At 49.9% G+C, this 13,073-nt stretch overlaps 1 protein-coding gene across 2 annotated transcripts in view; it reads left to right on the top strand.

The window, feature by feature from the left end:
• Positions 1-13,073, top strand: part of B4GALT5 (beta-1,4-galactosyltransferase 5) — a 53,928-nt gene that overhangs the window by 31,853 nt on the left and 9,002 nt on the right. For both annotated transcript variants that reach the window (XM_068149893.1, XM_068149892.1), the window contains exons 2-3: positions 7,734-7,868; positions 12,160-12,273. In XM_068149893.1, coding sequence (XP_068005994.1) covers positions 7,751-7,868; positions 12,160-12,273 — 232 coding nt within the window. In that variant the 5' untranslated portion in view covers positions 7,734-7,750. The remainder of the gene's footprint in view (positions 1-7,733; positions 7,869-12,159; positions 12,274-13,073) is intronic.

Here is a 13,073-nt window from a genome sequence, read left to right as displayed (position 1 = left end):
TTAGCCATAAATGGCTGTGGAAGATGTGGCATGGGTCATGTTGAATTGAGTGAAGAACAAATGCCATCCTGCATGCTGTAACCAGAAATCCTGTGACCACATTTAAGCATGACAGCTGGAAGAGTGTATTGTTCCACGTGTGTTAACTGGGATGGTCCAGCCTGGTGTAAGAGGCAAACCACTGACCAGAAACATCTCTCACACACACATACACACACACCCCCTGCCTTTGGAACAGGTCAGTTGCAGCGAGCATGAGGCTGTCCATGTGATAACCCTTTTTGTTAAGCCATACTGACCTTGTAAAACATGCTTGAAAAATCAGGTCTTTGGGTGGTGTTGTGTTTGGGGCTTTTTGAGTATCCTAAACAACAGCTCTGTTGTGTTTTCCTCCATTGAACCTGCGTTGTTAAAGCTTCGGACCATGGAGCTTGTTCTCTGTGAACTGAGGCAGTAAATCTGTGACTCTTAAGTCATTTTTATCTTGACTATTTTATACTCCCCAATGGGTATAGTTAATCTCCTAATTTGGAAGACTAACAAACCAGTGATTTCAAAATCTACTTAAACAGTGCACGTTGTGTGCAGAAGTTTAAAATCCAAATGCAGCCTGGCTTCTCTGCTGTGGTGTGGCTGTATTCGACATTGCTTCAACTGGTGCCAGACTGCTCTGATGAAAACTCGCTGTTGAATGCATTTCTTTGGGCAGTACCCACCCCACATCCCCCTTTTCCTGGACATCCTGAGCTCCTTATTTGAGTAGGATGCCCAGGTTGGTGCAGGGGGGTGTCTGCAGCAGAGGATTTCCTTTCTCTCCTGCAGCCCTGCCAATTCCCATGACCCAGGAGATAAGGAGTTGTCCTGAGCAGCTCACATCCTTCTCTGCCCTCTTGCTTCAGGGGCAGCACTGGAAAGTATCTGCCTGCTCTTTCTTTATCTTGCTTGCCCAACTATTCACTTAATTCTTATTTTCATGCGCCTTTTTTTTCTTTCTCCCAACCAAAACTCTCCCCCTGTGTCCTCTTCTCACTCCTACGTGAGCATCAGGATTCTTGCCACTTCAAGACAGTGTCCAGGATGCAGGAATTTCTACCATTTGTCTTTTAAGGAGCAAACACTGAGCTGTAAATGTTTGCTGTTGGTGGCCAGCAGCAGCCTGCCAGTGCTGCCAGCCCGAGAGGTTAGCAACCATTTCACTTTGCCTGCTGAAGAGCCTTTTATTGTGCATTTAACTGTGCAGTGCCCACAAGTGCCCAGCCAGTGCTGTGCTTTTATGCTCTGAATGCAGAGAAATCTGCTGGCAGCTGATGCTCTTTTTTCTCCTTGGAAGCATTTGTGCTGACCCTGGCAAAGGGAGCGCGATGGGGAGGGCAGGCTGGCTGGGGATGGAGAGAGCTGCCCATCGCTGCTAAGGAGGGATGGAAAATAAACAGGAGATGCAGTCATGTGCAATTGCATCTCCTGAACAGCAATTAGAGTAGGAGAGCCCAAATCTTGCTAGGAAGGGTAATATTTAACTTGGGCAAATGCTTGTTATGCTCTATGCTCCAGCCTGCACATGTCGCTACGCCCTTCCCTGCAAGGAGGAATTGCAGCAGAGCCCGGGAGTTGAGCTGCTCTTGGGATTTGCAAAGCCTTGTCTGATCTTCCAGCCATCCTTGCCATTATTGCCCTGCTGCATGGATAAACTCTGTCCCTTGCTTTCCCCACCCCCAGCATCCTGTTGGAGGAGCTGGGTACTGTGTGTGCCAGCCCTGGGCTGCTCTCTGTCCTGGTGGGTGTGTCTGCGCCTGGGTGAACGGGTTTAATCCCACATCAACCCGAACTGCTGTTGGGGTGCAGGCCTCTTTCCAGGTGCTTTGATGCTGCAAACACTCCGTGAGGTCCCTTGGCCTTCTGAGTTTTCCCATGTGTGCAAAGGGTGTTGTACTCCTCTTGCTGGTTATCCTAAAATCTGTTGCAGTGTCCTTCAGTGTGTGTTGCAGAAGCAGCTCGGCTCAGCCAGCTGTGGGATTGCAACTGAAAGTTGCCATCTTAAATGTGTACATTTAAAAATGTAGGGACTATTAGAATAATCTGAATGTCCTTCTCCCTTGCTGAAACTTCCTCTGGGTCATTTTTCTGTAAGAGTTCAGATGCAAACTCCCCATACTCTGGTTTTGGTCTTCCCTTCTTACTTCATGCACGTGCAGGCTGTGAACTTGCCAAGTTTGGGGATGGGTGGTTTGTAATTACCAGCTCAGTGCTGCTGTTGCTGCACTGCTAATTCTTAGACCACTTAACGTATCAAATTATTCTTTCCTGCGCTATTTAGAGGTGAAAGGCTAGAATGATGATATTAATATTAAAATCTCTGAAACTAACAGGAACCTCTTATTTAATTGTTCTCACACTCTGTACATCTGGGGAGTATGGTGCCACTGGAAGGCTAATGGACGCAGAGTTCTCGTGGTGTGTTAGCGATGGGATGCTGCTAAATTTCCTTGTTAGGTTGTTTATGACTATGGTAGCTGTCTGTCTGTTCCTTGGAGTCTTAGTCTACCCTGAGCTTGACTCAACCCCTTTGTATTGCTAATGCTAATAGAGCCAAATTGGTGCTGGGGATCCGCTGGGAGAGCTTAACAAAAGGCTTTAGACAGGCATGACTCTGCTGGTTTTGCTGTCTCTGGGCCCCATGGGAGGTGTTTGCAGCAGTCAGGATCTCCCAGCCCTGGCAGGGTGCTGGCTGTGACCTGAGCACCAATCCCTGCTGCCTGCAGGACTTTCACTCCTTCCAAGCCTCTGTTGCATCTCCCTCATGCAGGTTTCCTGCAAGCTCTGCTGAGTGCTTCATACCTGCTGAAAAAGCCACTTTGCCAGGCATTGCAGCAGCAGTTCCCCTGGCAGGATGTTGGTTTATGGATGTGGTAGTTGAGATGTGTACTCCCGGGGAAGGGGCTTGTAGTGGCTGCCCACCCTTCCTAGGATAGGGCCCAGCTGCTCCAGAGCCCCAGGTGCTGGAAGGAGAAGGCTGCATGTTCCAGTGAGCTCATAATGAAGTCACAAACAGCCTCTCTATGCTTTTGCAGCGCTGATGGACTAATGAACCAAGAAAAATGCTGAATGTGACAGAAAACCCTAAATCTCAAAGAAGAGGAAGAACTGTGCTTTCCTCAGGAAAGCCTGGCCACCATGCTGGGCACTGATACTGCTGCAGACATGCAGGGCTGCTGTAAACCGCCTGACCTCTCTTCCTGCCCCCAGACCCAATGATTGTCTCTCTCAGCATGGGGCTTGGGGTGCTTGCTCTGTCCCCTGTGCTGGGGGATACAGGAGGAAGATCCTTTCCACAGGCAGCGGAAGCGTGTTGGAGTCAGGAGCAAGACGTGTTGTCTGTCCCCTTCCTGTGTTGGTAACTGGCATGGATCAGACCTCTTCTGAATCAACTGTCAGGCTGCAAATTACCCTGCTGCCTCATCTGGTACATATCATCATGGTGAAATTAATTTTCCATGAGAGAGTCAGCTGTTTCTTGATTAGAAGTGCTCCGAAAATACCAACAGAGAAATGATTACAGGAAGGCTTCAGTGCTCGTTTATATAATTGGACACTACCTCCGTGGCTGAAGTTGTTGCATCTGCTCCTGGCTTGGATGAACACTTGCCCTCCCTGTTGCTTGTGAGCATGAAAGCTGGGCTGTGCTGGCCTCGGGGCTCAGCATCCTGCGGGGTGTGCTGGCCCTGGGGTGTAGCCGTGTGCCTCTGCTCCGGCTGTTGGCATGTGCAGGTCTGGTATCATGGTTTCCACGCGTTTGAATCCCAGCGGGGCGGACTTGTTTGGCGTACAAACAAGAATATCTGAAGGCAGCATTTGGGCAAATGGATTCTTAAGTCTTGCTCTTTTTCTGTATGGGCAGTGGGGGTCTGTTGGGAATGTGTAGGAAAAGGGGTATTTTCCCTCCAACCCTGACAGCAGCTGAAGTTCCTCCCTTGTCCTGCTGCTCAGCAGGGGTAGCTGGGCTGTTATCACTGTGTGTGTTCTCAAGTGCTGCGTGCTCAACTGGAACAAAGGCAGAAGGCCAATGTAATTTTCGAGATCATCCTATGTGATTAGATTAGCAATATCTCACAACACGCGGAATTGCTTTCTGGCTGAACCCTGGTTCAGGCCGAGCACGCGTTCCTCCCTGGCAGAGGGCAGTGGCAGGAACGCGCGGCGGGAAGGCACAGCCAGATGCTCATCATCTCCTTCCTCTGCTCGGAATGGCTCTGCTGCTGCGGCTCGGGGAAATGCCACCTCTCAGGTGCAGGGGCCCTGGGCTCTGTGGAGTCTGCCAGGTCAGGCTTCATCAATTTAAAAGGTGGCTAATTTGCTCATCAAAAGGAAAGTAAAACCAGGAGCAAGGTTTGGGTTCATCAATTCCCAAATGTTGGTCCAAACCCAGCTCTGGCCATCGCAGCCCCACGGAGCTAATTGCAGCACCATGCAGGTTTTTAAAGTGGAGCGTTTCAATGGTGTGTTTTAAATCCGATTTTCTGAGCTGAATGTTTTGCGTGTTCTGGATAAGTGTGGGCTTTGTGAAGCTTATCTCGTGGTGATAGGTCATTGTGGGGGCAGAAGCAGGGGCTTTCATCCCTGGGCTGGGGTCAGTACGGTTGTGGGGGGGTTCTTGGTGTGGGTGTGTGGCTTGTTGATGGCACAGCTCGTCCATGGCCAGGTATGTCCTTGATCGTCAGAGTAAAGGGGTTAATATCAGAAAAGGCAACTGCTGCCTTAAACAAAGCTGGTGTTGTTTGTGCTGGCGCTCCCCTGGGATGGTGGCTGCTGTAACAGTCTGTTCAGGATTCCCACTGCAGCTCCGTGCGACTCCGACCCAGCGAGCCGTGTCATGTGGCTGTGGCGAGGCCCTGCTCCGTCTGCCTGCCGAGGCAGTGTGAACAAACAGCGCTTTCACTGCCCCAGCAAACCTCCCTCAGCCTGAAATTAAGCAGGGCTTGGATGCTGATTTGGCTCTCCTGTTCTTTCATGCTTCACCAAACCTGATCTGCTTTATCCAGTCAGTAGAAGGCATACAAAGTAGGAATCTGAATCAGTTGTTCAGCCTCAGTGAATTGTGCCTTGCTGCTGACTCAAACTCCACATGCAAGCTTGCTGCCTCCCCTTCCCTTATCAACAGCCTGGTCCTGCTAAACATCTCAGCTCCAGTGGCCTCAGCTACCTTTTGCTATGTGCAGAGGGGCTCAGAAAAGGATCTGGGCGGTCTCTAACCCTCACTATCTGCTCAGAGCCGAAGTGTACAGTGCTGCTCTCCCTTTTGAGTCCATGCTCGCTGTGCTTGGCTTTGGAGGATGCTGTTCCTGTCACTGGATGTGTTGGTTTGTGCTGCTTCCTGGTAGAGCCTTGCAGTCCTGCTTGCAGCTTGGTGTGGATACAGTCATAGGAGCATGGTGTTAGGTAATAGGAGCTTTATTCCCCAGGCATAGACCCCTAATATGTCACCTTTGCAACTGAGATGAATCTGGGATATGGGCTGGTGAGCTGAAGGGGAAGTTGCCCAACCTCCATATCTTCTTTTGGTCATCTGGGAGGCCTGCCTGCTTCCTGGCCTGCATGGGCAACTTGGGCCAGAGCTGCCCTGTGAATCCTGCCCTAGATCCCAAAGCCAGGCCAGCCTGACTGCACCATTTGCTTATTCACCACTAACCCTCAATAGCCCATCTCCAAGAACATTTTTTTCCCCAGGGACTCCCATTTCCTTAAATTCTGGTTGGCAGCTGCCTGCCCAAGCTGGGGCTGTGACAGGGAGGGAGGATTTCTGGGGCTGGACTGCGAGTGCTGGGAGGTGTTGTGGTTTAGTGCTGAGCTCTGAGCTGGTGATGGGTACACGTGTGGGCGTATGAAGGTTTTGGGCTGAGTGTGAAGCTTTGCATGTTTCAGCCACGTTTGTTCCTGGCCTGTGGTGCCACATCAAATGCCAGGTTTTCCATGAGCCTTACCCCCTGGGGATCTGCTAGAGCAAATTCCCTGCCTTTCAGAGCAGGAGCAGCCCTTGCTGCCTCTTGCTGTCTTTGCATCACAAGTATCTCGCCAGGAAACCGCATCAGAGCACAGGTTTTGTAGCCATCACACTGACCTAGTGCTTGCTCTGGTTTGCAGAGCTGGACCAAAAGAGGTGGGTGAGGCTTGGATGCAGTTTTGGCTGGGGCAGCTCCTGTTTGTTGCTGGTGTAACTGTTGGCTTTAAGGTGCCATTGCTGGTTCTACCACATAGAGTACACACATGGGAAGGGAGAGGCTGGAAATAAGCATTTAAATTTCATTTTAAGCCATTTAGTTGCCAAGAATTAATGCAGCTGACCCTCTTCTTGCTGCAAATCTGGTGATTCCCCATGGCTCAGAGCACAGGCAGCAGCTGGGTGTGGCATGGGGGCTCTGGGCATGGTGTGGGGTCTTCAGCATCCTTCCAAATATTTCCTTAGCTCTGTGAAAACACAACTTAGCTGGGAGTGGGAAGTGCTTCTGTGTGTGGGTGTAAGAGGAGAAGGCAGGGCAGGGAGATTTGGGCCAGCACATCAGTATGAGCAGTGTCTGGGGGGACCCTTGCTCCCTGATAGTGATGCCACCTCTGTGCCATATTTAGTCTGTGTTGCTGATAACTGCAGTGCTGACTGTACCTTCCTGGCACTGGCAGCCACTGGTTTCAGGCTATTACAGCTTGTGCTATGCCTGCTGTAGAAATGCCCTGTCTGTTACGGATGTTTCCTGGTGACATTTTATCAGTTGCTGCCTCCCTCTAGGCAGTCTCTGTTGTTTCCTTGGCCTGGAGCCCTCTCCATTCCTCCTGGAGTGTCTTCTGACCTGTTTATTTAATGACTGTTGCAGAATTTGCCTTCTAGAGCTCCCTTCCTCCCTATTTTCAAATCAAGGTTGTTTATTTTTCCCTTCATTGTTAAGCCTAGAATTTCACTGCAGTAGGGTTGTAGCTGGCACTGCAATGCAGAGGGGTGCTGTGGTGTCCATGGTGGTGGTCCTGCCACCTCCATAAGTGGCCCTCCTGCTGTCCCATGGGTGTTGCTGGTGACACCAGGCTGTGCCTGTCAGTGCTGAGTGTCAGCTGAAACTGAAACCTAAGCAGCCTCAGCACAAATGGTGCCAGGGCACAGGGTCAGTGGGAAAAGAGGAAGGGAAGAAACCTGCCTGGGGCATGCTGGCCCTGGGATCCCAAGGGGCTTTTGATGCAAAGTGTTACCTGCTCAGGAGCACACAGGTTGCTGGTGGCTCTGGGGAGTATTTCGTGGTGCCCCCACTGAGGTACCTCTGCCTTGCCAGTGTCTCAATCCTTATTGCTGCAGTCTAGGAACGAATGCCCTCTCCAGGTGTGCAGCTTAGCTTCCTGTTATAATGATATTTCCTAATTAAAGTCCCCTGCTTAGGCAGCAAAAGATAGTGGTGTTTAAGCTGTGATGCTGTGTCACAGTCTGCACTATCAGGCCTAGCTGGGTGCACTCCCCTTATTAACCAGCTGGGTTTCCAAATGTGCCTTACGCCTCCGCTTCCTGACTCCCTGCCCTTCCCAGCTCCCATCAGGCAACCCAGGCACGTGCGACCTGGGGATGCTCCTGGCAGGAGGGAGCTGAAACCAGGCAGAAGGCTGGGAATGGTTCCAAAAGACTCTTATTTCTTTCCTACAAAAGCTGGTCCTCATGGAAATACCTTTATTTTTTTCTCTCTCTCTTTTTTTTTTCTCCCCTGCAGTGAACACCTACCTCTTCATGATGCAAGCCCAAGGCATCATGATCCGCGAAAACATGCGAACAATAGGAGCTCAGGTGTACGAGCAGGTGGTCCGCAGTGCCTATGCCAAGAGGAACAGCAGCCTGAATGACTCAGGTATTTTCTTGAGTAATTTTAATCGAAGGTTCCATTTCCATTGGAAATCAAGTTGATCTGCACCATTCTCAAAGGAATGAGTTTATGCTGGTAAATGTAGGGCGGGAACTTGGATTTCTTAAGGGCTTTATTTATGCATATGTATATAAATGTATATTATATAAGACATAAAAATGCAGCTGATACAAAGAGTTACTGCCTGTGTTTACATTCTAGGTAAATTATAGTCATTTCTTTATGTTAAAAAAAAATAAATTCAAATGCTTCTGAGTTGTCCAAGAGGTGAAAAAGTCTTGAAAGGTCTCAAATGATGGGGATCTTGAGCTGAAAAAACTCTTTGCTTTCCAGGAATCGAACTGGTTAGCTTCAACCAGTCTGAGGGTAAACACGTTCAAATTGAGGGCAGGGATCAGATTTCATGTTTAAAAAATAACTTCCCAGGAGCATGTGTGCAGTGCCCTGCCCCCGAGCACGTGGAGGAGCCTGTGCTCATATGCTTCACTCTTCCCATGCAAGGATGAGCTGAGATGACTTGGCTGGAGATCTGCCACAAATAATACATTGAACTTTGTGCAGAATGCGGGGAGCAGAGTCGCAGGCTCCCACTCCCAGGCTGCTCATCATCTGTAATGCAAAGCTGATAACAGGGTTACAAGTTTTGGTGTAAGTGTGGTACAGTGGTTGTGTGTAAGCTGGGGTGAGGCAATGCCTTTGGGCTGGTGTTGGCACCAAGTGTGTACCTTCCCTGCTGACATGCCTCATGCTGCTGTGGTTGGCATCAGGCTGCTGTGGTGCTGGGGAGCTCAGCTCGGCTCACAGTGAGGTTTCATCAGCAGGAGCTGATAGTGTTACAAGGCAAGATGACTTCCTTATCAATAAAAAAACCAAGCCATGTCCTGGCTGCCCAGCCTGCTGCAGAGCAGGTGCTGTGGCCACCAGTTTAGCTATACTCTGACCAGGGATGGGTGAGGGAGGGGATTTATCAACTTGTGCAAGAGATTGACACCCTGGGTTGTCTTCTCTGCCTGCTGAAGCTGCCAGCCTGGGCTATTTTTAAGACTGGAAACATCAAGTAAAGCAGATGCAGGGTGAGGAAGTGGCTGATCCCCAAGGGGAGCAGGGTTAGGAGCTCCACTGCTGCTGCTTGCAGTGATGAGAGCCTCTGTCCCACTGCAGTCGTGGTCCTCAGGCTCTAAGCCCTCCAAAAGCTTGCTGTGTGCTCCTGCTGCCTGAAGCAGACAGGATAATGGTTACTGTGTTAGTGTCAGTGATGCCAGTACTGCTGCTACTGAAATAAGGCTTTGCTTGGGCCTCATGTCCATCCCAGCTCCATAGGCATGGGCTGATACTCTCCTGCTCTGAGGACATTTTTGACATACACAAGTGCTGTGCACTGTCCTTGGGCGACCTTTGCTGGCAGGCAGGTCGGAGCAGACATGTGATGGATGGCAGTGACATCTGGAAGGCACATGGCAGTGTCACCACAAGGATTCTATTAACAGGATCAGTATCTTCCCTCCCCAACTCTGTTTTCAGGTGCCTTGGTGGGACCTGGGCGGTGACACTACCTGGTTAGTGCATCCTCCCCACACCATAGTGGAAGTGTGAAATCTGAGAGAGCCAACCCACCTGGTATGACTGCAGGGAAGGACCCAGCAAAGGGACTTGACTGTTCTCATGGTGACTCAGAGTTGCTGGCTGCAGCTCCCAGACTCTCCTGACCCTGTCCTACCCTGCAGGCAGCAGTGGGAGTCACCTGCCCATCCCTGCATCTCTTTCCTTCTTGGGAGAGGTGTGTGGAACAGGGGTAGGCATGCTGCTGCCTGGGGTGAGCTGGCACAGGTCGCAAGCCAGTTTTGGCAGTAGAAGACCCTGTGGTCCCTCTCTGGTTGGCCCTGCTCCAGCCTCACAGGAGTACTGGGAAGCAGGAGGCTGGTGACGTTTTCAGAGCTGCAACCTAACCTCTTCTTTGCACCATGCTTGTCCCAACAAGAGGCTGGACAAGGAGCAGTTCTTAGTGCAGTGCTGCCTTGTGTGTGTGTCCTTCTGGGATCTGGGGCTTGACCTTCCCACCCTTGAATGGAAAGGTGACCAAGGACAGTGTGATCTGCTGCAAGCAGTGTGCTGGTCCCCATCCACCTGCATTTTTTCTTTGCCCTTTGCTTTTTTTGGTCTTATATTAAAATGAGGAAGTAATTTATAACTTCTTCAGCATTTGCTAATAGATGCAACAATAGGTTCCCTGTTCAGTGAGCCAAGAGGGGTCCCTTCTGTGCTTCCACAAGCAAAAAAGGCAACCCTTTGTGCCAAAGAGGGGAGTTGAGCTTCACCATGTGCTCTCAGCTAGACTAAGTATTGAGAGTATGCCTCAAATTGAGGGAGTTTAAGGGGAATCTCATTATTAAGATTTAGAGCACTAACAAGTCTCCAGAATAATATCTGTCATACTTTAAAAGCCCTTAGGTTCTGTTTACAAGTCCATCTTGAGTCTGAAATTGCTTGGGTACTGCTTATTAGAGTGGTTAAACAGCTCTAATGATGTGGTGGTAAGTACTAACACACGAAAGCAAGCCGAAGTATCCAGCCAGTGATGACTTGTCCCAGTTGATTTAAATGAAAGCTTTTGACCTTGTAGGTGAAAGTAACTTTCCCTGCTTTGCTTCAAAAGTTTAAATTGTTACTAGATTCTTTTTCCTTGATATGCCATTAATCTGGTTACTTGATGCAGTGTTTCTGGTATGAAAAATTACACTCTGCTTCTGCAATTATCTAATATGTTCTTAAATATGACTTAGATTCTTAGCTCTGTGCTGATTCACTCACTTCACTACATGGTAATTCTGGGTTTATTATATTTCTCTCAGGGTAAAAGGTGTGAAACCTTTTTGCTGTCAAGGTGGTCTTGAAACTACACGTGTGCTTCATTTGAAAGGTTCAGGCTGCTGGCTGAGAATAATCTGAAGTTCACACTGGATTCAGTAAAATAATTTAAAAATCTGGCTTCCTACTCTAAATGGAGTGTGTGCTGATGGATCACTTGCAACCCTTGTGTCCAGAGCTGCTTAGATAGCTCTTGGAGGGTGCAAGTGGGACAGCAGACTTTCTTTTGTCTTCGGGTGCCTGAACACCAGCTAGTTTGTATTGTGCACATGAGAAACCCAGGGCTGCTCTTGCTTTGAATCAGCATGGTGGATGTCAGCCCTGTGGTGTGCTTCTGCAGCTGGCTGCTTCAGGATTGCCCATTCATGAGAAGGTAACTGGAAAGGATGAGGCTTTCCCATCCTGGCGGGTCCAAGGGCTGCCTGTGATGGGACTATGTGGCTCAGCCTAAAGGATAACTTTTCAGGTCTTCTGTGGGGTGTAAGCTTGGTGCTGGTGTCTTGAGTGCTGTTGAATCTAAAGCCAACCCTCTGCCAAGCATCTGATGCTCACAGATGTGTAGAGGCAGCATCCTCCTGTAGCAGCTGATGCCTTAACTGCAGGCAGGGATCTTTTGCTAGTGTCTAAAATAAAGGTCATGCTTGGCTGAAGATGCCTTATGCAAAGATGGTGACTTAACCGTGAACTTCTGCTTTCTATAGTAATGTGAAAATCTCCTTAAAACATCTGCAGGTGTAACAGGCTGGAGGGGTTTTGCCCGGAAGGTAAAAGGATGCAGGGGAATGGGGGGGGGGGGCTGGAGAAACATCCTGTGATTGGCACTGCTGTGACTGCTGAGGCACAAGGGCTCCTCTGCTCCTGCATGACTTGAACGGGCAGAAAGGCTGCGTGTAATATGATAGTTCTTATTGATCCTTTCAGGAGGATACAAGGCAGGATTTCCCTGTGCAAGCTGCTGTACTGACAGTCCTTGCTGGCTTTGGGACCTGCCTGGGGACTTCCCTCCCTGACCCCATTAGGAAGGGACCTGCTGGAGGAGCATGTCCTGCCTCACTGTGCTGTGGTGCTTCAGGGATAAGGTGCTGAGTAGGTTTTCCTTTCAAGTGCCATGTGCTCCTTTGCTTTCAGCTGTTGTGATACCTAAAGGAGATACTCAAAATTCTTCCTTTGACCAGTGGTTTGTCTAATGCAACCAGGGCTTCTGCAGCCACCTGCCCCAGGATAGGGGTGAACACCCAGCTGGGTTGCACATCTAGAGCTCATGCCATGTGTGGACACTGCTATGCCATTGAGGGCATCTTACAGCCATGGATGGCTTTGGAGTCTTTTCACAGTGCACAGCAAGGTGGCTGGAAATGGCAAAGACCTGCAGCTCATGTCTAAATTCTTCTCTTTTCTTTCCATTCCCTAGATTATCCTTTTGATCTCAACCACAATGACACCTTTCTGCAAGCCACAACGTTTCTTCCTGAAGACTTTACCTACTTCCCCAACCACACCTGTCCTGAAAGGCTCCCTTCTATGAGTGAGTAGCATCCTGATATCCTAATAACTCCCTGCCCCTCTCCTGCTCTCTCTGGCTCTGAAGACATGTGATGGCATTCTCTGGGTTGCTGGTGTTGCACCTTTCCCTTCTGGGCACCTGGGGATGAATGGAAGCACTGTCTGGAGCCGGCTCCCTCCCTGGGAAATCATTGTTTGCCTACTCACAGGAATTAATCCCTGCTATGTCAGAGCCTCACCTCCCTGCTGAAGCAGGAGCACATCACTTGGCTAGTGCAAACAAAAGAGGGATTGTGTACTGGGAGCTGGTGAAAAGGCTCAGCCAACCCTTTTCCGGGGCAGTGGCAGTGGGATGGCTCTCTCGCCCCTTGGCAGCGCTGCTGATCCCAGTCCCGAGCTGTACTGGGTACAGCTGGGCAGGGGCTGGTGAGAGAGACAGGCTGGATTCCCCCCAGAAGAGCCACAGCTGGGAGAAATGCTTCCACAGAAGTGATACTGCAGTGGAAAACGGGGCTTTTGGGGCTAAATGTTTCCTGAAAGGGGGAAAGTGCTCTCTGCTGAGGTATGGGGTTTTGTGTCTTCTGGAAACCTGTATGGAGGAGTCGAATGGTGTCCTGGCTGGTGTGGGTCTCTGATGGAGGGCTGCATCAAACCTGAATGGAGTCCAGCTGCTAAGGAGATGGAGGTGTCACAAGTCATGCTAGCAGTGTTTCCTAATTGTTTTTGTTGGGGCAAAGAAGAGGCTGCCTGTGTGTGTAGTGCTGGGGGTGAAGTGCAGGGATGCAGCAGAGCACTGCCCTGAGTAGGCACCCAGCTGCCTCA

The sequence above is a fragment of the Melanerpes formicivorus genome, unplaced genomic scaffold (genome assembly GCF_026170545.1).
Source record: "Melanerpes formicivorus ecotype bairdi unplaced genomic scaffold, bMelFor1.0.p_v2 SCAF_19, whole genome shotgun sequence".
Taxonomy (NCBI): Eukaryota; Metazoa; Chordata; class Aves; order Piciformes; family Picidae; genus Melanerpes; species Melanerpes formicivorus.
This window is presented reverse-complemented; position numbering and strand designations above follow the sequence as displayed.